General features: G+C 37.2%; 9 protein-coding genes and 2 long non-coding RNA genes across 12 annotated transcripts; 3 read left to right on the top strand and 8 right to left on the bottom strand.

The window, feature by feature from the left end:
• Positions 1–255: 255 nt before the first annotated feature.
• On the top strand, positions 256–4,407 carry eIF3a (eukaryotic translation initiation factor 3 subunit a). The gene is made up of 4 exons (XM_065317374.1): positions 256–445; positions 529–874; positions 935–3,884; positions 3,969–4,407. Exons 1-4 carry the CDS (start codon positions 397–399, stop codon positions 4,062–4,064), a joined length of 3,441 nt encoding a protein of 1,146 aa, XP_065173446.1. The 5' UTR covers positions 256–396; the 3' UTR covers positions 4,065–4,407.
• A 514-nt stretch (positions 4,408–4,921) lies between these two features.
• LOC135803716 (rhinocerosin-like) lies at positions 4,922–5,266 on the bottom strand. The gene has a single exon (XM_065317392.1). The coding sequence runs from the start codon at positions 5,264–5,266 to the stop codon at positions 4,922–4,924; it is 345 nt and encodes a 114-aa protein (XP_065173464.1).
• A 680-nt stretch (positions 5,267–5,946) lies between these two features.
• LOC135803700 (gustatory receptor for sugar taste 43a-like) lies at positions 5,947–7,399 on the bottom strand. Its single transcript, XM_065317375.1, has 4 exons — positions 6,579–7,399; positions 6,282–6,521; positions 6,129–6,221; positions 5,947–6,078 (listed from the first exon to the last, which is right to left on the bottom strand). The coding sequence occupies exons 1-4, from the start codon at positions 7,317–7,319 to the stop codon at positions 6,025–6,027; spliced, it is 1,128 nt and encodes a 375-aa protein (XP_065173447.1). The 5' UTR covers positions 7,320–7,399; the 3' UTR covers positions 5,947–6,024.
• LOC135803702 (uncharacterized) lies at positions 6,086–6,667 on the top strand. The gene is made up of 2 exons (XR_010550849.1): positions 6,086–6,228; positions 6,293–6,667. It is a non-coding gene; the product is annotated as an uncharacterized lncRNA (long non-coding RNA).
• Positions 7,400–8,030: 631 nt separating the features above from the next.
• On the bottom strand, positions 8,031–10,389 carry LOC135804058 (structural maintenance of chromosomes protein 1A-like). Its single transcript, XM_065317819.1, has 5 exons — positions 10,298–10,389; positions 9,919–10,229; positions 9,629–9,866; positions 9,253–9,563; positions 8,031–8,869 (listed from the first exon to the last, which is right to left on the bottom strand). The coding sequence occupies exons 2-5, from the start codon at positions 10,126–10,128 to the stop codon at positions 8,330–8,332; spliced, it is 1,299 nt and encodes a 432-aa protein (XP_065173891.1). The 5' UTR covers positions 10,129–10,229; positions 10,298–10,389; the 3' UTR covers positions 8,031–8,329.
• A 763-nt stretch (positions 10,390–11,152) lies between these two features.
• Positions 11,153–12,509, bottom strand: LOC135804059 (structural maintenance of chromosomes protein 1-like). Its single transcript, XM_065317820.1, has 5 exons — positions 12,350–12,509; positions 12,036–12,135; positions 11,662–11,978; positions 11,398–11,610; positions 11,153–11,339 (listed from the first exon to the last, which is right to left on the bottom strand). The coding sequence occupies exons 1-3, from the start codon at positions 12,496–12,498 to the stop codon at positions 11,733–11,735; spliced, it is 495 nt and encodes a 164-aa protein (XP_065173892.1). The 5' UTR covers positions 12,499–12,509; the 3' UTR covers positions 11,153–11,339; positions 11,398–11,610; positions 11,662–11,732.
• A 430-nt stretch (positions 12,510–12,939) lies between these two features.
• bic (bicaudal) lies at positions 12,940–14,235 on the bottom strand. The gene is made up of 3 exons (XM_065299129.1): positions 14,098–14,235; positions 13,917–14,033; positions 12,940–13,825 (listed from the first exon to the last, which is right to left on the bottom strand). The coding sequence occupies exons 1-3, from the start codon at positions 14,197–14,199 to the stop codon at positions 13,403–13,405; spliced, it is 642 nt and encodes a 213-aa protein (XP_065155201.1). The 5' UTR covers positions 14,200–14,235; the 3' UTR covers positions 12,940–13,402.
• A 113-nt stretch (positions 14,236–14,348) lies between these two features.
• On the bottom strand, positions 14,349–15,044 carry LOC135804131 (uncharacterized). Its single transcript, XR_010550981.1, has 3 exons — positions 14,854–15,044; positions 14,521–14,802; positions 14,349–14,466 (listed from the first exon to the last, which is right to left on the bottom strand). It is a non-coding gene; the product is annotated as an uncharacterized lncRNA (long non-coding RNA).
• A 9-nt stretch (positions 15,045–15,053) lies between these two features.
• Positions 15,054–17,858, top strand: LOC135804129 (kinesin-like protein KIF9). Its single transcript, XM_065317897.1, has 6 exons — positions 15,054–15,399; positions 15,456–15,549; positions 15,612–15,968; positions 16,021–17,142; positions 17,202–17,471; positions 17,528–17,858. Exons 1-6 carry the CDS (start codon positions 15,146–15,148, stop codon positions 17,774–17,776), a joined length of 2,346 nt encoding a protein of 781 aa, XP_065173969.1. The 5' UTR covers positions 15,054–15,145; the 3' UTR covers positions 17,777–17,858.
• A 732-nt stretch (positions 17,859–18,590) lies between these two features.
• On the bottom strand, positions 18,591–20,554 carry Rala (Ras-like protein A). Of its 2 annotated transcripts, XM_065317898.1 has the most exons (4): positions 20,220–20,554; positions 19,644–20,139; positions 19,326–19,426; positions 18,591–18,762 (listed from the first exon to the last, which is right to left on the bottom strand). In XM_065317898.1, the coding sequence occupies exons 2-4, from the start codon at positions 20,130–20,132 to the stop codon at positions 18,741–18,743; spliced, it is 612 nt and encodes a 203-aa protein (XP_065173970.1). In that variant the 5' UTR covers positions 20,133–20,139; positions 20,220–20,554; the 3' UTR covers positions 18,591–18,740. The 2 variants fall into 2 exon arrangements, with proteins under 2 accessions (XP_065173970.1, XP_065173971.1); XM_065317899.1 differs by having other exon boundaries at positions 18,591–19,426.
• A 136-nt stretch (positions 20,555–20,690) lies between these two features.
• LOC135803715 (ABC transporter G family member 20-like) lies at positions 20,691–26,928 on the bottom strand. Its single transcript, XM_065317391.1, is given in 10 exon segments — positions 20,691–21,402; positions 21,464–21,552; positions 21,604–21,962; positions 22,329–22,462; positions 22,465–22,510; positions 26,017–26,138; positions 26,141–26,217; positions 26,272–26,586; positions 26,652–26,709; positions 26,712–26,928. Coding segments are annotated over 10 exon segments (1,782 nt in total). The 5' UTR covers positions 26,815–26,928; the 3' UTR covers positions 20,691–20,923.
• Between the last annotated feature and the right edge of the window lie 20 nt (positions 26,929–26,948).

Below are 26,948 nucleotides of genomic sequence, written 5' to 3'. Positions count from 1 at the left end.
TCAGGGTCATTATATGTTGGTTGGTAGTTTTTAGGTTGGTAACACTGTTTCAACATTTTGAATTTTCCACTAAATTTTAAGTTTTTTACTAAAATTTTACATATTTTTGCTTAATATCTTTATATTTTATATATTTTTAGTTGATTTATTGTTTATTATGCTTTTTCTATTGATTTTATTAATTTTAAACATGAAATAAGTGTATTTCTAGATGACACTAGGGTGATTATTATGTGACAACTTGTAGACTTCCGACAGGCGGCCATTTTCTTTCGTGCACCGTGTGTTGTGGAAGTGCCGCGGCATTTCTACACTGCAAACGTCCGCACGAAATATAATTTCCCGTGAATTTGATGCTAATATTCTAGACGACGCCTTGGACAAATACCCGTGAAGATGGCTCGATTCGGACAGCGTCCGGAGAACGCGCTCAAGCGCGCAAACGGTACGTCTTCTCCACATATACACACCGGCTTCCAATATGGTCGCATGCATACAATATGTAACCTTTCAATTTCCACCCTGCAGAATTCATCGATGTTGGCAAACCGGCGAGAGCCTTGGACACCCTGCAAGAGGTCTTCCGCAACAAGAAATGGTCCTACAACCTATCGGAGCTGGTGCTGGAACCCATCATGTTCAAATACTTGGATTTGTGTGTCGAACTCAAGAAGTCACACATTGCCAAGGAGGGTTTGTTCCAGTACAGGAACTTATTTCAATCCGTCAATGTGGGATCGCTGGAGAATGTCATCCGGGGGTATTTGAAGATGGCTGAGGAGAAGACTGAGAATGCCAGGGAGCAGTCAGCTCAAGCTGTTATCGATATTGATGACTTGGACAATTTAGCAACACCTGAAAGTATTTTATTAAGGTAAATCACATAAACAACCAAAAAATAAAAAAATAATAACATAAATATTTATATATCCAGCGCTGTTTCCGGCGAAGATGCTCAAGACCGTTCCGACCGAACAATCCTCACCCCCTGGGTGAAATTCCTCTGGGAATCCTATTGTCAATGCCTGGAATTACTACGCACCAACGCCCACGTCGAGAATCTATACCACGACATCGCATGCATGGCTTTCCAATTCTGCTTGAAATACAACCGCAAGACGGAATTCCGTAAACTCTGCGATAAACTCCGCAAACACCTGGAAGACATCTGTAAACTCCCCGTACAGGTCGCCAATGTATCAATCTCCAAACCAGAGACGCAACAACTCAATCTAGAGACACGTTTGTATCAACTCGACTCAGCGATTCAGATGGAACTCTGGCAGGAGGCCTACAAAGCCATCGAGGACATCCACAACTTGATGAACATGTCGAAGAAGATGCCCGTGCCGAAAACCATGGCTAATTACTATCAAAAACTAGCCATGGTCTTCTGGAAAGCAGGGAATTATTTATACCACGCAGCTGCGTTGTTTAAATTATACCAACTCTCCAAGGAGATGAAGAAGAACATCACCCAGGAGGAATTACAACGCATGGCATGCCGGGTGTTGATTGCCACGTTAGCCATACCTCTACCATCCGCACATCCTGAGTTTGATAGGTTTATCGAAACAGATAAGTCTCCGTTGGAAAAGGCACAGCGTTTGGCTGTTTTGTTAGGTCTTCAACAACCTCCGACACGCGCTTCTTTATTGAAAGACGTCGCACGTTTCAATGTTTTAAATCTAGCTTCCCCACAACTACAGAATTTGTACACTTGGTTAGAGGTTGAATTTCATCCATTGTTGTTATGCCAACGCGTACAGACAGTGATTGATTCCTTGCAGGCTGATGAAGGTAATGCTTTGCAACTGTACGTCCCACAGTTGCAAGATGTAACACTCGTGCGTCTTGTCCGTCAAATCGCGCAGGTTTACCAAACGATTAAATTCGACCGGTTGATTGAACTCGCCAAGTTCACCACTAGTTTCCATCTTGAGCGTTTATTGGTCGATTGTGTACGTCACAATGACATGCAGATTCGTATTGATCATGGTAATCAATGCGTGCACTTCGGGATGGATCTAAGCGAGAGTCAGCGTGAGGATAAACCCGAAGGTCCCACATTGCAATCCATGCCCAGCGAGCAGATTCGTAGCCAGTTGGTGAACATGGCGACGGTGCTACATCAAGCCATCGCGGTGATTAACCCGAATAAGAAGAAGCAGGAACGTGAGAAGGTCCGCGCTGCGCTGGTTAATAACTACCATGAGAATAAGGTACGTGAACATCAACGTATCCTCTTGCGGCATAAGATAATCGAAGATAGGAAGGAGTACATTGAGAAATTGAACACTGTGCGTGAGGAAGAAGAGCACAGGAGGTTGGAGGAGTTGGTTAAACAGCAAGCATTAGCTGAACAAAAGCGTTTGGAGCATGAACGGGAAGAACGCGAGAGGAAACGCGCCCAGAATGAGATCCAACAGATTAAAGACCGGCATTTGAAGGAGAAAATGCAGCAGATTTCACAGACGAGTCACGGACAGAAGATTTTGAAGAAGCTGGATGAGGATGACATTAAAAAGATGGATGCCGAGCAGATTGCGATTCGTGAAGCTGAGGAACTGCAGAAGGAACGACGTGAGTTGCAGGCGAAGTTGAAGAGTCAAGAGAAGAAGGTGGATTACTTTGAACGTGCTAAACGTTTAGAGGAAATCCCACTACTGCAGGCTAGTATGAAAGAACGTCAATTACAAGATCAAGCATTCTGGGAGCAGGAGGAGAAGGAGCAGATTGCGCATGCGATTGAAGAACGCAAGCAGGCTGTAGCAGCACGTGAACGCCTGGTAAGAATGAAGCCTGATAAAGATGCGTTCTTGGAGAATCTTCTGCGTGAGCGTAATGCTGTTTATCAGGATAAATTGAAGGAGTTTGAGAAGATGTTGGCTGAGGAACGCAGGATTCGTTTATTGGAGAGGAAGAAGAAGCGTAAGGAGGAACGCAGGAATAAGTATTTGAGAGAAAAAGAAGAAGAGGAGGAGAGGAAACGTGAGGAGAAGTTGCGTCTGGAGGAAGAAGCGCGTTTGGCTAGGAAGGAACAAGAAGACAGGGAGCGTGAAGAGAAAGAACGTGTTGAACGTGAGGAGAGGAATCGTCTTGCAAAGGAGAAACTTGAAATGTTGGAGCGTGCTGAAGCTAAAAAACGCGCTAGAGAAGAAGAAATTGAAAGGAAATTGCAAGAGGATCGTGAAGCATCGACGAAAGAACGCGCGCCGCCGAAGGAACGCACCACTTGGCGTAGTAAGACCGGTGAGAAGGCTGGGGATGAACCTGCGGCTGCTTCAGCACCTACACCTGCTGCGGCGCCAGCTCCATGGAGACGCGGAGGTGGAGGTGGTGGGGGTAATACTGAAACAAGGGGAGCAACTGATGAAGGAGGATCAGGAGGAGCTAAGAAAGAGTCCGAACCTTGGAAGCCACGTCTGAGGAATGCTGATGCTGACCGTGGGGAGCGCGAGCGGGAGCGTCCGGAACGTGGTGAAAGGTCAGAGAGGTCTGAACGCCCGGAACGTCCCAAGGCTGATGGAGGTAGTTGGAGAACACGTACACAAGATCCAGAACGGCGTGATGATCGTCGTGATGATAGGGATAGAGACAGGGATTCAAGAGATACACGTGACAGGAGGGATGATCGTCCAAGGGCTGGGGGTGAAAGGACCTGGGATCGTTCCGCGCCGAAAGATGGCGATGGCCCGAGGAGAGGTATGCAGTCTTCTGGTGGACGTGGAGCGAGGGATTCCGGTGCGCCGATTAGGAGGGAAGCTCAGAAGGATGTCCGGGATATTCGTCGGGATGATGACAGGAAGGAAATCCGTCGTGGGAAGGGCGAGAAAGGGAAAGTCGTGATGGTGATAGTCGAGCACCACCACGTGCTGAAAAACGTAAGTTTTTTCTTCTTTTGTTATTTTTGTGTGTTTTTCATGTGAAACTAATAATTTTTTATGTTTTTCTTTGTTTTTATGCAGCACGGGAACCTGCCGCTGAAGGTGAAGAAGGATGGTCTGTGGCCAAGAGGCGTTAGTGACTCAAATCGACAGCACAAGTTGTATTCACACTCGTAGATACAATTTTATAATACAAATACAAACTCGCGTTTTATTGCAAGTCAATTTGCATGCCTTTATGCATCACATTGTTTACCGTTCTGTTTACTTTCACCTCTTTCGATTATGCCCGGATTTTTGTTTTATTTTTGATTTTGGAGTACAAGTAACAAGCCGATTGTTGTTTGCATTAAATTACATAGCTTAAAGCTGGAACCATTTTGTACATTCTTGCAATAAACGTTGATTTGTGTTGATATTTCGTAGAATTATGTTGTAAGGTGAGTTTTTCTACGTGGATAATATTATTGTAGGCTTAAATTGAATAAATTTAAACATGGGGAGTTTTAAATCATGGAAATATGAGTTTTTTATGTTTTTTGTTGGTGAAAATGTTATTTTTCACTTGTTTTGTGGGAATTGAGTTGTTTTTATTATTATTTTTATCTTAGTAGATTTTTATTCATCATTTTCTATAGAAATAATATTATTTTAGACTTATATTCATTGAATTTTATCATGGGGAGTTTTAAATCATTGAAAATTATATTTTTATAGGTTAAGAGGCCATTTTTTAATCAATTTGTGTGAATTTACTTTTTTTAAGAAAGTTTTTATCTAAAGTCTTTTATTTACTTATTTCTAGGCTTAAAATTTATAAATTTCGTCATGGGGAGTTTTAAATAATGAAAAATGGCAATTTTTCTACTTTTTCATTGGTAAAATCTCAATTTTCCTTTCAGTTTTGGTAAAATAACTTGTTTCAATCAATATTTTTATCTCAAATTATTTTTATTAATCAAAAATTACAATATCAAATATAAATAGGAAAAATTAAAGCATTTAGCATGTGAGAAATGAATCTTCTTCAAAGTTTACCATTTGAAACTGCCGCGAACACCATAATTAGCCCTAGACCTACCGGGACCAGCGACATTCTTGTTCCAATGACCAGTCACCTCGTGATTATCCCCACGGTGAGTGACTGACCCGCCGGCGTTGGTGGTACCGTCTTGTTTGTTAATATGAGGATCAATTTGGATCTCACGGCGGGCACGCACCAAATACAACGGTTCATACTCATCAACGTCCTCCAAAGGTACATATTGATTCAAATCTCCATTGAATTCATCTTCATAAGCGTTGAGGGCGTCGAGATTCGAAGGGTAGGCGACGGCAATGGCGGCCAAAGCGAGGAAAAGACCCAGTTTGATGAACATCTTTAAAAATTACCATAAAATTAATATTTTTATTCATAAAAGAAGAGAAGTTTAAGTATTTAGAAGTAAAAACTTACTTTGTTGATGTTTTTTGGTTGTTTTTAAGTGTTTAGAGATGTTTTGAGGTAGTAGTTACTCAAATATTAGCAGTTATTGAACTGATGCTGATTGGTAAAGTGTTTCGGCTTTTATACTCGAAGCAGCGATGTTTTAATCTGCTTTAATCGCTTTGAACGCGAAAGTTACAGCAGCACAACACGCGGGGACTTTGGGAAGTACAATACATTCGTAGAGTTCATCAGTTTTTATGTGTGTTTATAATTTATGAGCGATAATCGATAAATTATAATGTTTGGGAATCACCATAACACTGTACTTCACTAAAGCAAATAATTTCAACCTCAAGGCACGTACTAAACTGTTTCTTTTTCAAAATGGCGTCTGTGCATTGTCTACAATGTAATTTGATCATGTTTATTCTTATATTACAGTTGTGATAACTTTAACTGCTTCATATTCAAGTTTAAACAAGTTGAGTTCTCACTTAAGTCAGAATGTCTTCCAACACGCTATTATTATTAATAATATTACTAATAATTATATTTTTACAAATATTAAAAGGTGAAGCTTGTGTGCGTGGTAGGCAACAAGGCAAATGCCTCCAATGGAACGTGCCAAAAACAATCTGCATTGAATTTCAATAACAATATCAACAATAAAACTTAAATTATAGTAAGTATCGCTTCCTTCATAAGATTTCACTTATAAAAGTTAATCACAATGACCAAATAGGTTATAACCGTGCCCAAAACCTAAAAAAATCAGTTACACACAAAATGGCGGACGTTTTACAACAACTTACACTACTATAAACACCTCGTGTGACACAAAACATCCCACAAGGACTAAACGCAGCTGAAGACAACAACATAATCTTTTTTGCAAAGATTTCAACCTAAAAAGTAAATAAATCAGTTAAAAAACATTATTTTAGGTTATAAATTATAAAAATTACTTCTTGGTCAGAATCTTTGTTGGATATGCCCGACAACAGCTTCCTAACAACCATACGAATATCCTCCAGCTCATCAGTCAACTTCTGCGCGGGTTCCACGATTAATATCAACCGTGAAATATGAAATAACAACCAGGAGAAGTGCAGGAACAAAATAACAAACATAGAATTACCCAACATGTGAAAAAACACAAAATACGGCCGCAGAATCATATTAATCAATATATTAACCAATAACATCTAAAAACAACAAAAACACCATTAAAACAACCATTTTAAATCATATTATAACCTTACTAATATTGTAGGTCCAAATAACTTGTTAAACAACGCCAAAGCTTCAATAAGATGTTCATACAACTGCATTAAATCCACCATGTGCTGCACATCCAACGCTTCAAGCCGCCATTTTCTTTCATCCATCAAATGCTCACCTCTCTTCACCATCACAGGATATTCATCCTGCGTTTGCAACAATGGCGTCATCTGATTCTTCAACGCACGTAAACGTCGTGTCAAACCATCCGAGACACTCCAGTATAAAACACTTACAATCAACAGAATATAATACGAAATAAAATACGGCACAAAACTGATATATTGTAACTTATAATGTGTTACTTGTGGAGTCACATAACTAAAAACATAGAATGCGTAACCAGCCATGAACGACATTGTACAAGTCGTGATGAGAATCATTAATAAAGTGTGACGTTTTGGTTTGGTTGCATCTGTGAGTTGTAACATGTCATCAACCAGTATTAAATGGTTTATATATTGTAGGATTGTCCTTCGGAGGATAATAGTTGCTGCTGTTGAGGTTATGAGGCATGCGCTAACCAATCCAGCGTCGGAAACAGCCATGTACTTGTCGATTGACTTCACAAATCGACTGGGATCGATTATATCTTGTATCATACTGTACCAGAGTAGTGCAGATAAGGCTAGAGTCATTCCAAGGCTTAGAAAGGCGTAGAATGGGGAGAATTTGAATGTGTAGACGTATTTTACTTTGTCTTGGAAGTAATAGAAGGGCATTAAGCCAAGAAAACGTGAAAGGATGAAAATCAAACGAAATGATTCTTTAAAATAAGAACTTATGTGGTTATCGCTTGGAAACATCGTGGAGGACTGAATTGTTTGGTTTGGGTGGTAACTGCGTGTTTAAAATTGATTTTTTTGTGATAAATAATGAATAAGTTTGAATTTATAGAGTTAGAGTTTTAATAGGTGTATGTTTGGTTGCATATGTAAAATCTGTACAGGTTACACTGCATAACCTGTGTTAAATCGTAAAAGAATCAATTTTTTCGTTGAGTTTAAACTTGCGTGTTTAAAAATTGATTGTTTTAATAATAAATATTGAATAAGTTTAAATCTAATGAGTTATATTTTTGAAAAAGTGGTGTGTTTGCTAAAGTCAAATCTGCGCAGGTCACGCGACCTGTATTACCGACATCCCAAGATGGTTTCATATCCGGTATTGCAACAAGTAAAGTTAAACGGCGTTAACCGACGCTCTTCAAGAATTTCAGAAATAAATCCAGTTAATCCAGTTAAAGTGTCCAGAAACTCCAGAAACATGCACAGGTTAGTGAATCTTTAATGACATCGCATGTTTTTATCGTTTGTTTACGCTGCGCTGAAGTTGATAACTTCTACCGTGCACAGCAAGCCCGCACGCACGCAGGCTGTGTAAGTTTTTACAAAAATGGCTAAACAGGTATAAAGCATAGTTTATGCTGGAAAATCGACTTTATTCTATAAATAAGTAATGAAACAATGAAACAACGTTGTTTAAAACTTATCACTGAGCTCCAATCTCATGATACGTTGTTCCAATTGGTTTCCCTCAACCGCGTCACTTTCAACCACCGACATTAACTCATCGGCGTGGTTAGCCAGTTGCGGTTTATGCGTTATAACAAAAGTCTGCAAACCCTCACCGCGATGCGCATGCAAAAAATCAGCCAACTTTAGTAAATTATCCGGATCGAGCCTAGCGTCGACCTCGTCGAGTAAAAACAACGGCGCTGGTTTGTATTCTCTCAACGCGTAGAACAACGCCAACGCCGCCATACTTTTTCACCTGACGACAAGTTAGCAATTCGGGAGTAGCGTTTGTTAGGCACAGCGCACATGTATGAAATGACTCCAGAATAAGGAGCGTCTGGATCTGTAGCTAAAATCTGCGCGCACGCTGATTGCGAATGTGTTAACTCTTTGTAAATTCTATCAACAGCGTCTGATAAGTGGCGAAGACAATCGTTAAGGCGTTTTGTGCGTTGGTTATGCAACTCTTGTACATTTTTTTCTAATTCTGTGAGTGTTGCGATGGAGTCATTCAAATGTTGGACAGCTTCTAGAAATTCACGATGAAAGGTGTCTCGTTCTTCAATTGCACCAGGGTGTATTGGACCCAGTCTTGTGATTTCATCTTCGATGCTTTTTAATTCATTTTTGAGTTCTTGTACTTTTGCTTCGTAGACTTCTTTGGTCATTGTTGTCAGGAGTGCGAGTGGAAGTTGATCATAATCGTATTCTTCTGTTTCTCCTTGGGATATTGTCGGGAGGACTATATTTTTACTCTGTTGGGGAATAATTTGTATAATTAGAGCATTAAATGCCGATTATCCTTTCGCGATTGACTCAAAACAAACAGGAAAAGAAGGAGGAGGGAAGAGAGGACCACTAGAGAGCTGCGACTGGACTGCTGGAGGATTTAGGTACGACTGAGCACAAGCCGCACTGCATGCCCGCCTTTTATATCTGAGGTTTTACACAGGACTCTCAAAAAGTAGTGGGGGTAGACGCGCCAGGTACCTGCTGCTGCAATTACCGCGCGTGGATCTTCCCCCACCCCTTTTAGCGGGTCGTGCGCAAAAACCCAGGTATAAAAGGGCCCCGCGCAAGGTTTTAGGGTCTCCCCACTCCTCTTTCTCCTCGGGTCTTGATTTCTACTATTACTCACCCTGCATTTTTGATAATGTCGCTCGAGATTCCCCTTCACAGTCTCAATCTCAATTTGCGTAGCAATGATACCCTCGTTAAGAACTTCAATCGCATTATCCACTTCAGATTTCCTAGTGTGCAGCTGCAACACTTCATTGCGTAACTCTCTCAAAGGATTCTCCCTTGTCGCCTTGAAAGCATACAAATCACGGAGCTTCTTTACCATTTCAGTGTGCATTTTTTCGTTTTTTTGCAATTCACTTTGCACTTCTTGTTGATAATTCTGCATCTGTTGAATATTTTCTTGACGTGCAATAATTGCTGAGGCATCTTCAATTAAAAACAAAAATAATACACTTAAAAGGTTTATTATATTTGTATAAAAATATACTTACGTTTGGTGATTTCTTCCTGTATAGTCTCTAACACTTTCTTCAAATCACCTTCTTTAGCCTGGAGAGACTTCAATTCCTTAACTTGCTTCGCCCGGTTATTCTCCAACGAGTTTTTGAATTGTTCCACGTTTGCAAATCCATATTTCTCGCAAAAACCAGCAAATATTTCATCGGTAATACGCTTGGAAACTTCACTTTGTTCCCCAATAGAGTTTAATTCATTTTTAAGTTCATTTATCTTAAAATAACAACATTATTAATCAAAATTCATAAAAATCACCAAAATATACCTCAACTTCTTTTTGGGATAATTCCGCCTGTAACTGACTCTTCTCCATCGAAATCTTCTTTAATTCCAACTCAATTTGTTCAAGTTTTCCCCGACTTGTATTTGCAGTCAACAATCTCTTCAATCTACACTTAGCTTCATCAGATTTCTTCATAATTTGCCTCTGGCATAAAAAACTACTATCAATCAACTCATTCTTCTTCTTAATCATCCCCTTCACTGCATCTTTCGAACATTTTTAGCTTTAGAAACCGGCAAATCAACAATAACCATGCCATTCTTCTCATAACACCTCCCATTTCTTGCCACGGTCTGAAATAATCAACACATTTGTTCGGTTAAATAATAATTTATTAAATATTCCACATAATAAATATTACGTTGATCCTCCTGCCGAGTTCACGCGATATAGCCCTGGCTTGTTCAACATCCTTGACAAGAATGGCGTCCTGATCCATCCTGAGCACTATATTAACAGCGATTCCATCTTCGAAAAGACTTGTCAACAACTCAGAATGTGGAATATTGGCGTGTACCAAGGGTCTGTCAATCTGTACATTACTGGTGATTAAAAACCGTCCATCACCGAATCCGGTGAGGTTCAAATACTGCCCGAAACGTATCGCTGTGTTTGGATTGTCTACGACGATAGCTTGCAAGTTATCGGAGAGTTTTGACATTAAAGCGGCCTGATGACGCTTTCTAGTTGATTGTAAACCTAATAATTCACACATCCTCGCGATCTAAACATAAAAATTGTTTAAAAAAAATAATTTTTTTATTTTTATAAAAATTATTTAAAAAAATACTTACAACTCCAGGAAAACGATACTTTAACTCTTCTAAATCCAATGGTTCTTCACCATACTCGACATTATCAATATCCAATTGAATTTTGTGTATTTCCTTGTTAATTTTATCTCGTTTTATGCTTTGTTTCTTCACTGAAGCAGTCATTTCAACATCAGGCACAGATAACTCTCGAAGTTCTTCTTCTAATTCCTTGCATTTTGCGTAGTAATCATCATGCGTGGTTAAAATCCTCGCTAAACGTTTTTCAATCCTCTTCTTTCGTTGTTCTTTCAATTCAATCCTCAATTTTATAATTCTTGTGTGTGAAGCTGATTGAAAAGTGACTCCTGTGCGTCTCTCTTGTGCGGCAAGCGCAACTAACGCCGAATATTCCGCCATTTGTTCATTGTTTGGTACAATACTCTGCTCAATACTTTCAGAGACTTTTTTGGCGTTTTCCTTGGTTTGTTTCAAGAGATTTTGATTGCGTAAATATTCAGTTTGACATAACTCTTGTAATTTTATCAACCGATCGATGTCTTTTTTGATATTCTCTGTGTTCGACACATACGCGACGAATTCTTGCTTCCAACGTGCGACTTCGTTACTAATCCTCTCAATATCTTGTTCCTGCACACAAATGAAGAAAATATTTATCTCAAAATAAGTTTATTTATTAATTACTTACACATCTAGTAATTTTGTCATTAGCGCGTTGGAGAACACCCTGTGCATCAGCGACTTTTTTCGGTTTTTGCGCAATATCCGCTTCTAATTTATTCCTTTGACTTTTCAAAGTTTCAAATTCACGCGTTTTACCTTCCAAGACACTGTTACAGTTCGCAACTTCATGGGATAATTGATAACTGAGGAATAACGCAAGGGAAACGCGATGTTTTTCCTTAAATAAATAAAATTAAACAAAAAATATTTAAAACTGTATAAATATTACGAGCTTTTCTTCTAATTCAGTCTTCTTCAAATGCGCTTCAACTTGTTTGCGCGCTTTCCTCTCGAATTTCTTCAAGCGATTCTTTGTTGCTCGTTCCTAAGAACAACTTCAACCGCCTCTGAATGTAGTTTCATGTAACGTTCGTGTTCTTTCTTGTATTCAATCGAACCGGAGATGCGTTCAAGGAAAATCGTCATTGCTTTATCAGACATGCTGGCGACATCTTGGATGTTCCCTTGCAGGATGAAATAATTCTGCACGGCTGTATTCGCGCCGATTACACGCAGGTCTTCCAAATATTGATTGAAGGAAATAGTCTGTGATATTTTACGGTAAATTAATTTTTAAAATTAATATTAATGGTGGATATTTACCATGCCGTCCATTTTGTAAGTGCTTAATCCATCCGAGTTGGTAGAGCGTTCAAACAGCAACGTATCTGTGCCTTTTCGTAGTTTAAGTTTAACAACACAACTAAAACATTTAAAAAATATAAAAAATGAATTTATTCTTAAAATTTTAATTAATCATGATTTTTCATGATCAGGGTGAACAGGAACTAGTTAAAATCAAAATGTCCGCCGAAAAAACGTGCTTTTCACTTTTTTCAAAGCACGTGTTGCGTGTTTTTGCGCGCAGCTTGAAAACAGCTGAAACAATTGATAAACTCGCAAAATATTTACAATACCTCTTAGCAGCTGGCGTGCTTCCTTCTGCTGACGCTGCATTAACGCGAATCAAATCAACATAGCGACGAATCCGCAGATTATGCGCTCGATTTTCGCCAAGGACGTAGAGAAACGCGTCGATGATGTTCGATTTGCCGGTGCCGTTCATGCCGACAATGGCAAACAGCGATGATTTTTCCATATCGGCGAGCTGTAGATGCCCGAACGATTTGAAATTCGTCAGCTCAATGCTGATTAACTTCACATTTTCCATCTTGAGAGTAAAAATCTGAATTTTTCGTAGAACGCTTCCTGCTGCACCTCACATTCAAACGCGACTGCAACGTGATTTGCGAAATTCAAAGAGCGTAAGTCAATAGAAAAAGAGCGAGGGAAGAACAGAGGTGCAAGAGTTAACGAATTTTCATTCGCGCGAAGTTTAATTTCGCCCTTTTTGATTGATAGGCAAGCAAGTATACAGTGGGAGTTAAAGAAAATGAGTATAAAGTATACCGTGATATAGGCAACCAAATATACATCAATGTATAAATGGAAAGGTTTAAATCTTAAAATAAGAGAATTTGATTGAAATATTCCCTCTGAATAAGAATTTTGTGATACTTAGAAAGTTTCAATTTTTATTGCAAATTACCAAGAGACATTATCAGATTCTTTGTACATTTATTCAAGTCATGGGTAAAAATCCCAAAAAATCTGACAAATTAGTTAGTTTTGGTAAAAATGGCCGCCGCCATTACACACACTTAGAATATAAATGTCCGCAACACCGAAATTGTTTTTATATGCGCGTGTTATTTTATCAGAATATTTGTGTATTTGCATCCAAATCAGTATCCTATAATATTCAAATATTCAATATTCTATACAAGACTAAACAAGATGTAGATGTTTTAGCAGTAGAATTAATAATGTAGCGGTTCCCCGTCTCTGAGCCCTCCTTTTCAGCTATCACTTAACAGCTAGGTGTGTTTGGTTTCAAAAGTAATGCAAACAGTTGAAGAAAATCGAAAACGTAAAGCAATTAGTTGTTTTCCATCCAGGCGCGCTCCCTTCTATTCCTTCTTGTCCGCCGGCGGCGCAGCAGCCGCTGGCGTTTCCTTCTTGGCGACTTCCTGCTTGGAAGCCTCGTCGAAGTTACCGATCAGGTCGGGGACACCTTCCTCATCCTCGGGCACCATCTTCTCCATGCCCTGTACAGAGCTTGCTATCCTCTTCAATTGGTTGATACCCTCCGGTCCAAGTTGGTTGAGAATACCGGGGAGCATTTCGGTGATTTGTTTGTTCTCACCGTGGCCGGTGATGGCGAATGTGTTCGCTGCGAGCGACGCCTGCGTCTTGGGATTGTTGAAGTGTATCACGGACCCGTCGTCTTTGATCATGTTGACCTCCTCGATGCCGGGGATCGTGTTTACTGAGAGCTTCTTCAGCGATGACTGCAGTTTTTTCTCATCTGTCGCCTGGGTCGAGTGTACGACCTAACCAAACAAATTTACACATTAGTATAAGATATTTTTAATTCATTTATAATTATTTACAGTTATGTAATGTTAAATATAATTTGCTTACCTTCTTCTTGCGCCTGGGGGTTCCCTTACCGCCGATGCGGACCTGCGCTTGCAATTTCTTCAGTTTTTCTGAATTCATTGTGTTTGTTGTTTGGTGTGATTGGTGAAACCTAAAGCACTGCAAATGGATGATTATTGTGATGATGTCGTACTTGTGGGTGGTGAATTTGTTGATTATTTACCAAAAATTTACGTCGATTTGTCGCGAACGCACATGTGCTTCGGCACCGGTCGCTGGGAAGAGAAAATGGTTGACTTCCTTTTCTCCCGGGAGGGCTTAGCATGCGCACGCATCACGCGTTCCGCTTCATACCCTTGACACCGCGCGAAATTCAAAATTTACTTTAATTTAATGTATGCAATCCGCACAACACATGAGTTTTTTTTTAAATGATTTATTTATTGACTTAAGTTAATACAGCTTTTAGTTCAAAGCACGTTATTTCGCCATTTTCATGACTTAATTCTACTCGTTCGGTAAATTCTCCTTTGATGCCCATTTGTGAAATTTCTTTTGCTAGATTAATTGATCCTTTTGGACATAGTAGACCCTATAAATAATTTTGTAAATAATTTTAAGTATATCTTAATATTTATTTAATTACTGGTTGATAGGGACATATTAATTCCACAGCCTGTAGAACTTTCCCAGTGATTTTTCTGGGTTTAGTCGCGTCTAAACAAAAGTCGCTTTTTATTGGTATTGTCATTCTTCCAAATTTTGTCTCAACTTTTCCCTTGGATTCATTTGCAAACTTTCGAATCTTGAAACATCCGTTAAATCTTATACTGCAGTCGCGATCCATGTAAACTGAATAGTTGTGTTGTCCAATTAGAGTCTCAGGTGCACAATCTTTCAGATAAATGAATTGTAGCATATCTGGCGACTGAAAAAATGTTTCATTAAAATATTCTTACAATATTTAATAAACAATTACACATTCTCCATTTACAATGCGATATTTTATGATTACAAACGTAAAAATGAGGAAAACAACGTTTTCTCTGGTTTCTTTCAACATTTTTGCAAACAATTCGGTAAAATTCAGTTGCTTTATATAAAAACTAATTGAATTTATGATTAATTAAAAGATAAAACCCACAGGAAATAATCAAATAACCTTGAAACTTTGCGTGTTTGAGTTAAAAAACAAAATTATTTTCTGTCAAACTGACTTTATTGACATTTTTCAATTCATTTAAGTAAAATAATTTATAGAATATAAAATAATGTCGAATATTAATCCAACCGCGTCGAATGTGGAGGTTTACGTGCGTATTTTACCCGAATTAAATTGCAGCATGGAGAATTTTCGTGTTCTCGACGACGAAAAAACTATCTACGTTCGTAGTTGGCAAGATTTCGCAAAGAGCAATGAAGGCCGCATACCCAATTACCTCGTCTTTAAAACAAACGGTATATTTTACAATGCATCACAAGAAAAAATATTCAATACTGTAGCTGATAATGGATTTTTTGACCGGTAAAATTAAAACAAAGCAATTTTAAAATTCCTTTTACATTAAAAAATGTTTATAGACTTCTTTATGGTTACAACGGTATAATTATGTCCTATGGACAAACGGGAAGTGGCAAAACAGTCACAACAACTGGTCTAGAAAGTACATTTGAGGTTAGGTTAATAAACATTAAACTAGGTTAAATTTTACTTAAATATTTTAAAATAAATATTAGGATAGAGGAATATTACCAAGAGTCCTCGAGACACTTTTCGACAGTAAACAAAAACTCGACGACAGATACAAAATCAGTATCAAGATGCGATACGTCGAAACCAATCGGAATTACATGATGGATTTATTGAGTGATGATGACACTATCTACGATATGAATACTTACAATAATATCAAAGCGATTAAGGTGAAATCATTGTATGACGGTTTAAAGTTAATTTTCAAAGCGGAAGCCCGAAAAACCATGCGGCAAACTAATGCAAACACTCGGGAACAGTATAAATCAAATATGGGTAACACAATTGTAACATTTTTGATTTATTCTAAAGGAAGAACTAAGGCTGTATCAGAAGGAACTGTAAGATATTAAATTATATTAAATTTAATTAGATTTTAAGAGAAAATTAAAGTTGCATGTTGTGGATCTCGCTGGCATTGACACAATCGGAAATAATTCATGTTTACACAAAACCGGATATGAAGTTGGCAACGGAAACCTCGCAAAGTCACAAATCGAACAACTCGTGCTCGTAATCAACGAGAATTTCTCAAAAACCGCCGAATTAAAACAACGCATTTGTATAATTATACATTACCTGCGCAATACATTAAACTCAAACAGTTTAATCCGTATAATAACTCATGTACGAATACAACGCGAAGATTTAAAAATCTGTACATCAATGCTCCGATTAGGATGCGCGTTTAAAGGAATGGTCCCCAAGAAACTAAACAGATTCTATGAGGATACTGTCAATGAACAGTATAAAGTTGTCACTGAACAACTTGAAGCCCTGCGAAAAGAAATGGATCTAAATGCGATGCTTTGTAACGAAGACATGACTTACGATTTATCCAGCGAACGTCTGGATTATATCAAACGCTTAGCAAAGGAATATTTAGAATCAAACGATAAAAGTGAACTTGTTTTATTGAGCACCACAGACACGGTTGTAATGATGCAAGTGATCAAAGCGTTTTATAAATCTGCTTTGGAACCTAGGAAATCATATCCGAAATTTTCGAAAATGGACGGTTCTGATTTTAAAATACGTTCGGTGTCTAACAAAGGGTATGACGGGATGACTGTAATATCAAAAAATTCAAAACGTATGCATTCGATTGCAAGTGTTGTTAGCCAAGAGAGTAAACGCAGTAATCACGCGAAAAAGACATTGAAGAAGATCATTACGTCGAAGGCTACGTTCGATGTCAAAAGTAAATCACAGATTCTCAAAGCTCAAAGTGTTCATTCGATTAAGAGTAAAACAACGTCGAAAATAGGTAAAAAGAAGCGGGTTTCAACAGGGTCTAGCACTGCTGTCATCCGAGTTCCGGAAGAGATTCCGACGTTTTCGGTTGCATGGAGTAAATTTAAAGTTGATAATAACGGAAAATATACAGAGACTCATACTACTTTAAAATCGCTTGATACGGATCTTGATACGATGACTAAAGATTATAATAAAGAAGTTGTTGTGTTGGAAGAGTTGAAAAACATCGCAAATCAACGAAAAAATGATTTATCACATGTAAAATATTTAAAAATTAACTTTTCGCGGTTTAGTTTTAATTTTTATTATAATTAAAGGCGATTATGATAAGAGACATTGATACAACTCTTCATATCAGTCAAGATCTGCATGACTTTCAAGAGGATTGCACGCAATTATTAAACAAAGCCACTAGGCAATTAATTGAACAAAAAGAAAAATTACTCACGCTGCAAGCTGATATGCAAGTGAATATTGACTATCGAAGTAAACTTCAGAAGGAATTAAACAAAGCGTTTGACGAGTATTGTTTGAAACGGTATGGTGTTCTAATACCGGATGTAACTGATGAAGATATTACCGGGCAGGTAATTAATTTTAATAAAAATATAAAAATTCAAATAAATATTTATAAATATTTAAGAATGATGAAAACGCTGGTAATAGTGTCATTGCAATAGACAATTTAAATAATGATGAAGATAATATCAATGCAAAACCATCGGAAATGATGAGCATCAACAATGAAACCGTGGATAATATCGATTGTTTGAAACACCAGCGCTTTGAAGAGTTGAAAGCTTATATGAAACGCGAATTGGCGAGAGTTTCGAAGCGCAAAGCTCGCAAACAAAAGTGGATAATGACTTTCAAGTGCATGAAGTGCATGTAATCATGAAAATTTATGTGTTTATCATTGATTGACACCGGAAATTATATGTGGGTCATTAAATTCTCTATTTTTATTGCTAAAATGCATTATAAATGCTTGGAAATTTGCATTTTATGCAGTTGCGTCGTAATCATGTTTGGCAATAGTGTATTATTGATGTGTTTGGTTGCATATGTCACAGGCGCTTGCGTAAATATTATTTTGGTGTAATACTTTTTATTTTCTTTGAAAAAATAATGTTTTTAGAACAAAGACGCGTTTAAAGTGAATTATATTCGAGAATGTTCATCGGCGAGTAATATGAAACCGGAGAATTTGTCTGTGAGGTTGGATAACAACTGTAGAATTCGTTTGAAAGGTTGTGTGATGATTGAAAGAGGTTATACGGAAGCTAAGGTCAGCCATTTTGAATTTTAACACTTCTGGAAGTTATTTGAATGATTTTATTTGATTATTAGGGAAAAGCTGAGGTGAAATTTAATGGAATGACAATGCCGATCAAAACTGACTTGTGTAAAGACCTCACAAACGAAAAAAAAGTCATGGGAAGGTTTTCCGACATGTTGGGTTTACAATGTCCACAAAAGCAGTAAATATAACAAGCTAACACAACATAACCTAAAAATAATATCAAATTATAAAATACTAGGGTAGAATATGTGCAAATGAAGCAAAATCAATGGAAATCCCAGCAGACAGTCAAAAATCCGGATTTTCCGGCGAGACATTCATGAAAACCGAATTAAATCATGGAAATGCAGCGGGTAAGAGTTGTTTCGAGGCGAAATTCACCGTGAAACAATAAAAGCAAACGTTTTATATTATCGTATAATAGAATAATAATGGAATAATATAAATATACATCAATTCTGTTCGTTCTTTGTCCGTAAATCTTACTTTGAACTAATTCATCTGCGCAGCGTTAGTCTCCGTGTGTTGCCCGTGGTTGTGTGATGTTGATTGATCAACACTCAAAACATAAAAACCTGAAAATAGATGAGTAGTAAATCAAACGTAATGCAAAGTAAAGTGTGGACAAGAAACAGAACGCAAACATTGACATTTTACATAAATAAATGTCTCTCTTATATACTTAGGAATCGAAACGTAAGAGTATTCCTATCCTCTGATACGTGAGTGTATCAAAAACACGTTTGATGAGCGCATATATAAAATTATAAAAGTGTACAATTGCATCCACTAATAGTGAGTTCCTCTTCTCCGCTGTTGTTTTTAAGTGTTAGTTTTATGATTACAGGTAAAAATATCGATTATGACTTAGTCTTATCTGATTATACTCGTTATTATAACACTAGGCGCTCGTTTGTGAGAAATATTTACACGCTTAGAGAACATATCTAGAAGCAGACAGACAGATAGGTGATAGAAACTTAGATGAACACCAAATTGCAAGCGCCGAACAAACAATAAACGATGATCGACAGACGGCACCGACTTATACAGCAGTAAAAGTATATGAACGAGATTTTTTTTGCAGGATTGTCCTTCTCTTAGCCCCCCACACAAGCGGAATTATAAAATGACGCACTTGAGCTTCTTCTTCTTGCTCTTATCCTTGCCCTTGCCGTTGTTCATCTTGTTCTCTTCGACTTTTCGCGCTCGGATCTCACGCATCAAGTCAAAGAACACCTAGAACAAAATAGACAATGTTTGAGTTGCGGTATAAGTACCAAACAGTAAAAACATAGTGTATGTATGTGTTGTGCACGCTGCGGAGTGAAACGAGGCGTAAAATTTCGGCGCCTAATTGCGGGAACCATTACGGGAAACTCCATTGTATTAAGATATGAATGTATACACCCACATTCATTCTAAGAGATATTATAACAAAAGCGGATTTTGTTACCTTGTCCACATGTTCCCGTGTCTTAGCCGAGGTTTCTACATAGGTGACGCCCCATTGCTTTGCGCGCTCGCTGGCGTCCTGGAAAGTCACTTTCCTCTTATCCTCCAAATCACATTTGTTTCCGACCAATAAGAAAGGGATATTCTCGTCATTTTTCACGCGTAAAATTTGTTCCCTGAATTCCTGAGTGGCTTGGAAGCTTTCATCCTCTGTGATGGAGAATATGCACAGAAAACCTTCACCACTTCGAAAGTAATTGTCCCTTATAGCAGCATAGTCCTCCTGACCTGCTGTATCTAGAATATCAATTTGTACATCTTCTCCATCAAGGAGGATCTTTTTCCGATAGGAATCTGCCTTGGTTGGTTCATAGTCCTCAACAAATTCATCATACATAAATTGTAGAGTAAGGGCTGATTTGCCCACACCACCACTGCCCACCATTATCACTTTGTGCAGGGCTGGTTGTACTGATGGTTTCTTTGCCATGGTTGAACTAAAACAAAAGAATTGGTTAATAATAAATGTTTTTTCTTTTCCAGGTCAAGTGATGTCTATTGTACTGGGATTACTTACGTTGTGTGACACTTGGGGAACCTCTAAGGTAGGTGTTTGTTTATGGAGCAGCACTGATTAGTATTGGCCCAATAAAGGTGACTAATCCTTTGGTCGTGTTTTCACTTTTTACTGCTCGTCACTGGTGGTTGCGAGAGGCGCAATCGATGCGGATGATGAATGTATGTACGAACGCCTCCCACCTTTGATGAGCAATGCGAAGCGTATGATTTGATACGCTGTGCACTATCGCCGTGGCCACGATCGCAACAATCCAGTACCGCGTAAGTATGTGGGTACTTGCGGAGAATAATAAAGTGTACCGTAAATTGTGCGGCAATGTCAGACGCACCCGAATCCCAGTGCTCGTACTACGCAGATGCGCGAACCATTTTGGCGCGAAATTTAAATTTATAAGGTATGCAACTCCACGAGGTCAATATTTTTTGTTGGGAGTAGTAATTTCTAGAGTCAGAGGAGTGAAAAATGCTATTGCCTTTGAAAAATGGGGGAATTTATCTTCGATTTTTGTTATTTTAGTATAAAACACTCTGTATCTCCTATAGCAATCAAGGGATTTGATGTTTCCCTTCGTCATTCCGTAGGTAAAGAGACCTTCTATAATTTGCATCTACTACCAATCTTCTAAACCCTTGGGAAATACCCTAAAACCCCCATCAAAACTTATAATTTGTCCAAGACTCATACAACCAAGTTACATCTCTTCATCGTTTCTTAAACCTCAAAATAAGTCCCACAATCACCAAAAATATTACAATCCACACAAAAGGCACAACATAACCCATATACACCGCATACATAGAGATACCCCAACCCCTACTCATCTCAGCTCTGATACTACCAATTGCCAGAGTCAAAGGAGTGCAGTATGCTATGACCCTTAAAATGTAATGCATTCCTTCAACGGGCCATATCACCCCGCTCAGAATTATACACGGGTAAAAACTCCCCAAAGCAATTTCAATTGCAGTACGCTCCACGTCACAAGCTGCAGAAATAACGTATCCATAGCACATCCCACATACCCCCACCAACATGGTGAGGATCACGATCCAGATTATGGAACCCTCACATCGTATGTCAAATACTTGCAGGGTGAAGAACAAGACGAGGAAGACTTGCAGACACATTATTATGAATTGGCATAGGACATGCCCAGCTAAGATCTGCGTTGGGGAAACTCCTAAGGTAAGAGAATATTAACTTTTAAAATAAATAAATAAATAAAAATTTGTTTCGGTTACCTGCGACGAGAGTCCGGTCTAGCATGCCTTCAATTTGTTCACTTATCAAAGATATAGCGGTTTGTCCCACGGATAAAAAGAAAATTATTCTAGAAAAATCAAAATTATAACCAAATATAAGTATTTAAGTTAATATTTACGTTAAAATAATCCCTGGCGCTGCAAAATCTTTAAAAGAAGGTTTGTCCGTTCCGTAAATCGGTTCCTTGATAGCAATCGGTAAATCCATTATTCTTGGATCTTTCTTACAATCCAATAAAAGCGCTTTTCCAAATTCCATGTACGTCTGAATCAAATCCCGTTGAATCATATAATTAATTTGTTGATCTGACATGTCTAGATTGATAAGAATAGTGCTTTGTTTTATGTTGTCTTCATTAGGCATGAGTTGTCTCATCATTGTTGCTGAAGAGAATTTTTCGTGAAAGTGTACAATGCCCCAAGCGTCGCCATTTTGTACACTTTTTAAAGCTTCTTTTGGTTTCAAAATATATAATGCCTAACATGGTGGCGTCCATATGGTGTAAGTAGCGACAACTTAAATTTTTAAATATGCAACCAGGTTGAAAATTGCATTCATTTGTGATTGTTAGGTTTTTGATTTCGTCATTGACGATTGCCAGGGGAAGGTTTGATGGTTCTCCGCCAATTGCTGTGCAGAATAAGATTACTTGCACTACGGGAAGTGCTAAAAAGAAGAGGAGGATGCCGGGGTTGCGCCACAAGGTGAGGAAGTTCTTGAAAACTAGGGCTCGCATTTGATTTTCGAGTATTTTAAGCCGGTTCTTGCGACTTTTTAGGTTTGTTTTTTCTAGGTGATGAAATTGGTTAATTGGGCGATGTTTATTTGTTTTACAGGACTTACGGGGTGGTGTTTGGAGGACATAATAGGTTTTTGTTTAATGGGAACAAGATCGCTCTCCGTGTTGGGCGCTTGGTCGTAAGCCAACTGTAAGAAGACAGCTTCCAAAGAAGATGAGTTGTAGATTTTTAGAAGATTGTCGGGGAATCTTCTGCTAGAAGTCTTCCTCTCCTCATCAAGCCAATCTGGGGTTATAACATTTTGTTTTGAAATAAGTTAATATTGGATTGTTTATGTTTAGGATTAGTGTCAGTAAGATTATTATTTGTCATGCATTGTTATGTAAGAGGAATAATAAGATATAAAACGATGCATCCTTTCCCGATCCTTTAAACCCTTGGATAGTGCCCTAAAATGACCACCGAATGATGCATTTATCTCAAATTGTAATAATTTGCTATGGAAAACACTCTGTATCTCCTAAACCAATTAAGGGATTTTAAGTTTCTCAACGTCATTGGATAGTTCAAGAAACCCTCTTTAATATGAATGTATGTTTGACCCTTTAAACCCTTGGGAAGTGCCGAAAAATACCCATCAAAAATTGCCTATATTCTTAAATTTTCAAAACTTGCTGTGGAAAACACTCTGTATCTCACAAACCAATTAAGGGATTTTAAGTTTCTCAACGTCATTTGATATTTCAAGAAACCCTTTTTAATATGAGTTTACGTTTGGCCCTGTAAACCCATGGGAAGTGCCCTAAAATGCCCATTAAAACTTGCCTCTTTTCTTAAATATTCAAAACATGCTGTAGAAAACACTCTGTATCTCCTAAACCAGTCAAGGGATTTTAAGTCTCTCAACGTCAATGAATAGCTCAAGAAACCCTCTTTAATATGAATTTACGTTTGGCCCTTTAAACCCATGGCAAGTGTCCTAAAGTGCCCATTAAAACTTGCTTTCTTTTCTAAAATTTTCAAAACTTGCTGCGGAAAACACTCTGTATCTCCTAAACCAGTTAACGGATTTCAAGTCTCTCAACGTCACTGGATAGCTCAAGAAACCCTCTTTAATATGAATTTACGTTTGACTCTTTAAAACCTTGGGAAGTGCCCTAAAATGCCCTCTAAAAGTTGTCATTTTTCTCAAATTTTCAAAACATGCTGTGGAAAACGCCCTGTATCTTCTACACCAATGAAGATATTTTAAGTTTCTCTATGTCATATGATAGTTTAAGAGTTCTTCTATAATTTGAGTTTAATTTTAACCCTTTAAACCTTTGGAAAATGCCCTAAAATGAGCATCAAAAATTGCTATTTTCAGCGTCATTTTTCTTAATTTGGTCGAAAAACAGGGTCAAAGTAACCTTTAAATTAATTTCCTATGAAAATGCAGTCAAACTTGAATTTAAAAATTAATTTTGTTATTTTAAAAACAGGCTGAAAATTTTATTTTTGCTCGAAAGACAGGGTCGGACTTAATTGTTAAAAAAAATTTCGGTCGAAAGACAGAGGCGAACTTTTGGGTTAAAATTACCAAATATTTTCGAGGCTGAATATTTTTGGGGCCTAATATTTTCGGGTCCGAATATTTTTGAAGCCTAATATTTTCGGGGTCGAATATTTTCGAGTACAATTTTTTTGTCGAAACATTGACGAAAATATTTTGTCATAAAAAATTAAAATCTCTTCTTTTTTTTCTCACAAAAAAAATTCTAATTTTTAATTTTATGCCCTACCATTTGAGTTTAGCCTTTATTGCATTTAAATTGTTTTTAATGTATAACTTTTAAATTTGTTGACCAATTTCAAATATGTATTTAAATAATTTATCAATGATGTTGTTTTCTTTAATAATCTATAATAAAAACTGTAATATTTTAATATTTTTGTAAAAATGATTATGATTAATAAAAATTTGGCGGAGGCGCCTGACATTTTAATGACTAGTTATTCTAAAACTAATTCCAAAACTAATTACATCCTTAGATAGAGAGCCTTTTAGTACCCTTATTGGTACAACATCCTGGTCATTAGTACTTTCAGATTACTCTGTAAAGGAATTTAAGTGAAGCATGTTCTTCCTGCAACACTTAATTACCGATTATCTCAGGAACTAATGGAGATAAACAAAAACGGAAAGCAGCATTACGCTCAGTAAACAATTCAACATCTGATAAACTTTTAAAATTTTTAATTTGGACGGAGTGAAAAGCAATTTTCAGATGCGATTTTCTCGGAAAATATAAAAGTTACAGAAAAACTTTTTGTACTTTCTTCATGCCATGATAAGGATCTATAAAATGGCAGATTTAGTTTTTTGATTCTATGATGTCGACCAAAAATCACCCGAAAAGTATCAAGAGGTTACACTTAAGTATTTTGTGGCTTAAAAAATCAATTTTGAGCTAGGAGAAAATGGAAAACGCCATTCGATACAGAATTGCAATGTGATGAAAGATATCCAGTCAGTTTTTCAATATCTCTAAAATTTTCAAAATGAGTGGTGAAAATCGAAACAAGCCAAAAAGAACTACAACTCTGATTTTCTTCAAACTTTGTAATCTGTTGCGTAATGATGCCTAGAATCCAATAAACTTGTTTTTGTTCAGATATCTTAATTAGTTTTCGAGTTATTGACCATTTTCACTTATTACATAAGGGTAGAAAATTGAAAGTTTTTAAGTGCTAGATGATGTATAATTATACCCTATATACATATCAGCAAACCGTTTTTCTTTAACTTTAATCGTTTGCAAGAAAAGCGCGATAAACTGGATTTTCAGTTTTCTCCATCATTTTATATGTAAAAAATAAAAACCAAAAATTTAAACTTTTTATTGCAAAAGATTAAAGTAAATGTGATTCTGATTACTTTATCTTAGTGACATTTTGTTATCAGACTGATTATTTTGATAATAATCAGTATTTCAGTTGTGTAACATAATTTGTCAATAGGGCCTTAAATAAGGGTCGCAGAAGAAAAATTTACTAAAATAAATGATTTGTAATGTTCTGTTTTATCATAATCAGAAGAAAAAATTTCAAAATTCCAACTTTTAAATTTCTGCTATAAAAAACATAAACCGTGAAAAGATTTCGTCATAAAAAAGGCAAAACTTTTTCATTTTTTTATGCAGAATTAAAAATTGGAATTTTTTAAATCTGATTCCGGATTTGGATAGCTTATTGAATTCTAATTAAGTTATTTCAGAACAATTTTCCAATGGCACTCACCGTTTAGGCCCTATTGGCAATTTTAACAAAAATTTTTACTTCGCACGAAAACGATTTTTAATATGGTGATTATTATCTAAACAATGCATCATAGAACAAAAATTTACTAAGATAAAGTGTTTAAAATAACGTTTTCTTTAATATTCTGCAATAAAAAAATTTCAATTTTTTTTGAGGTCGAAAACACTCCAAAAAGATTTCGTCATAAAAAAGGCAAAACTTTTCTCTTTTTTATGTTAGAATTTAAAAGTTGGAATTTTTCAAATCTGATTGCGGATTCGGATAGCTTATTGAATTCTAATTAATTTATTTAAGAACAATTTTCCAATAGCACTCACAGTTTAGGCCCTATTGACAATTTTAACAAAAAATTTAAATTCGCACTAAAAACATTTTAACCCAAAAGTTCGGCCCTGTCTTTCGACCAAAAATTTTTTAACAAATAAGTCCGACCCTGTTCTTCGAGCAAAAATAAATTTAAAAATATATAATTTTATCAGTAAAATACTTACAGTATGTGCTTGCCGTGCTTCCTCTATATAATGCGTGGTAATTATAACAGTCGTTCGTCCAGCAGCAACCAAATCAACAAGATGCTTCCATATAGTTTGTCTCAATACAGGATCAACCCCACAGTAGGCTCATCAAGGATAAGCAACTCAGGACTGTGCATTAACGCCACAGCTAACGAAACCCTTCGTTGTTGACCACCACTTACACAAAACAAATTATTACATAAATCACATTTAAATATACCTCATAAACACCTCAAATTCTTAATTTTCCTATATTTGCTCTTCAACTCCAACAACTCCATTAAAAACCTACTCCGATTCTCAATCTCCCTTCTTGTCATACAATAAATCCACCCAAAATAGAACATCATATCATTCATATTAAACTCTCCATAAAGGGCCAGCTCCTGTGGCATGTATCCCACACTCCTTCCTGGTACCGGACAATTTTTTGTACCAGGCCGCCCTCCGAACACCAAAATGTCCCCGGCGTTTAACTGCTTACGCCCGACCAGACAAGATAAAAGTGATGTTTTGCCAGCTCCAGAAGGGCCTAACAAACCATAACTGTGTAATTATGATTCTCATTAACACAACACATCAAAATAACGGTCCAAAATGGCGGATCTTACATGGTACCACGCCGAACAGTCATGTTAAAGTTAGCCAAGACATCAATTCGCTTCTTTTTGATCCATAGTGCTTAAAACCATTACGGACAAATATAGCGTTATCATCACCCACATCTGGAGATATTAAGTAATCCGGATCAGTTTTATCAATGGAATTTGGCATTGTGACCTCATCAGAAGACTCATCTGCAGAAGATGTGGGTTGGGATGTAGATGGAGGAGTTTGAGACGTTGTAACTTTTAAAAAGGATTAAAAAATAAAAAGATGATGTTTTTTGACACTGACAAAGTGCATAA

The sequence above is a fragment of the Atheta coriaria genome, unplaced genomic scaffold, assembly GCF_025399875.1.
Source record: "Atheta coriaria isolate IRGN ID8LTWV9N9 unplaced genomic scaffold, Caltech_Dcor_3.1 hic_scaffold_3_pilon, whole genome shotgun sequence".
In the NCBI taxonomy this organism is placed as follows: Eukaryota; Metazoa; Arthropoda; class Insecta; order Coleoptera; family Staphylinidae; genus Dalotia; species Dalotia coriaria.
The sequence above is the reverse complement of the archived record's forward strand: the minus strand, read 5'-3'. Positions and strand labels throughout refer to the sequence as shown.

Coding starts and splice junctions, on each gene's coding strand:
- bic (XM_065299129.1), bottom strand. CDS start 14,199: ATGCTAAGCCCTCCCGGGAGAAAAGGAAGTCAACCATTTTCTCTTCCC. Junction 14,034..14,097: donor CAAATCGACGTAAATTTTTG/GTAAATAATCAA, acceptor ATCCATTTGCAG/TGCTTTAGGTTTCACCAATC. Junction 13,826..13,916: donor CCCCCAGGCGCAAGAAGAAG/GTAAGCAAATTA, acceptor TTGTTTGGTTAG/GTCGTACACTCGACCCAGGC.
- eIF3a (XM_065317374.1), top strand. CDS start 397: ATGGCTCGATTCGGACAGCGTCCGGAGAACGCGCTCAAGCGCGCAAAC. Junction 875..934: donor CCTGAAAGTATTTTATTAAG/GTAAATCACATA, acceptor TTATATATCCAG/CGCTGTTTCCGGCGAAGATG. Junction 3,885..3,968: donor ACCACCACGTGCTGAAAAAC/GTAAGTTTTTTC, acceptor GTTTTTATGCAG/CACGGGAACCTGCCGCTGAA.
- Rala (XM_065317898.1), bottom strand. CDS start 20,132: ATGGCAAAGAAACCATCAGTACAACCAGCCCTGCACAAAGTGATAATG. Junction 19,427..19,643: donor CACGGGAACATGTGGACAAG/GTAACAAAATCC, acceptor ATTTTGTTCTAG/GTGTTCTTTGACTTGATGCG. Junction 18,763..19,325: donor AGCAAGAAGAAGAAGCTCAA/GTGCGTCATTTT, acceptor ATCTATTTTCAG/GTTTTTATGTTTTGAGTGTT.
- LOC135804129 (XM_065317897.1), top strand. CDS start 15,146: ATGTCGAATATTAATCCAACCGCGTCGAATGTGGAGGTTTACGTGCGT. Junction 15,969..16,020: donor AGGCTGTATCAGAAGGAACT/GTAAGATATTAA, acceptor AGAAAATTAAAG/TTGCATGTTGTGGATCTCGC. Junction 17,143..17,201: donor GAAAAAATGATTTATCACAT/GTAAAATATTTA, acceptor TTATAATTAAAG/GCGATTATGATAAGAGACAT.
- LOC135804059 (XM_065317820.1), bottom strand. CDS start 12,498: ATGAACGGCACCGGCAAATCGAACATCATCGACGCGTTTCTCTACGTC. Junction 12,136..12,349: donor AGCACGCCAGCTGCTAAGAG/GTATTGTAAATA, acceptor TAAATGTTTTAG/TTGTGTTGTTAAACTTAAAC. Junction 11,979..12,035: donor CTTACAAAATGGACGGCATG/GTAAATATCCAC, acceptor AAAATATCACAG/ACTATTTCCTTCAATCAATA.
- LOC135803700 (XM_065317375.1), bottom strand. CDS start 7,319: ATGCCCTTCTATTACTTCCAAGACAAAGTAAAATACGTCTACACATTC. Junction 6,522..6,578: donor TATTTGGACCTACAATATTA/GTAAGGTTATAA, acceptor TGTTGTTTTTAG/ATGTTATTGGTTAATATATT. Junction 6,222..6,281: donor ACAAAGATTCTGACCAAGAA/GTAATTTTTATA, acceptor TTTACTTTTTAG/GTTGAAATCTTTGCAAAAAA.
- LOC135804058 (XM_065317819.1), bottom strand. CDS start 10,128: ATGATTAAGAAGAAGAATGAGTTGATTGATAGTAGTTTTTTATGCCAG. Junction 9,564..9,628: donor ACAGGAAGAAATCACCAAAC/GTAAGTATATTT, acceptor TTTTAATTGAAG/ATGCCTCAGCAATTATTGCA. Junction 8,870..9,252: donor GACATTATCAAAAATGCAGG/GTGAGTAATAGT, acceptor ATTCCCCAACAG/AGTAAAAATATAGTCCTCCC.
- LOC135803716 (XM_065317392.1), bottom strand. CDS start 5,266: ATGTTCATCAAACTGGGTCTTTTCCTCGCTTTGGCCGCCATTGCCGTC.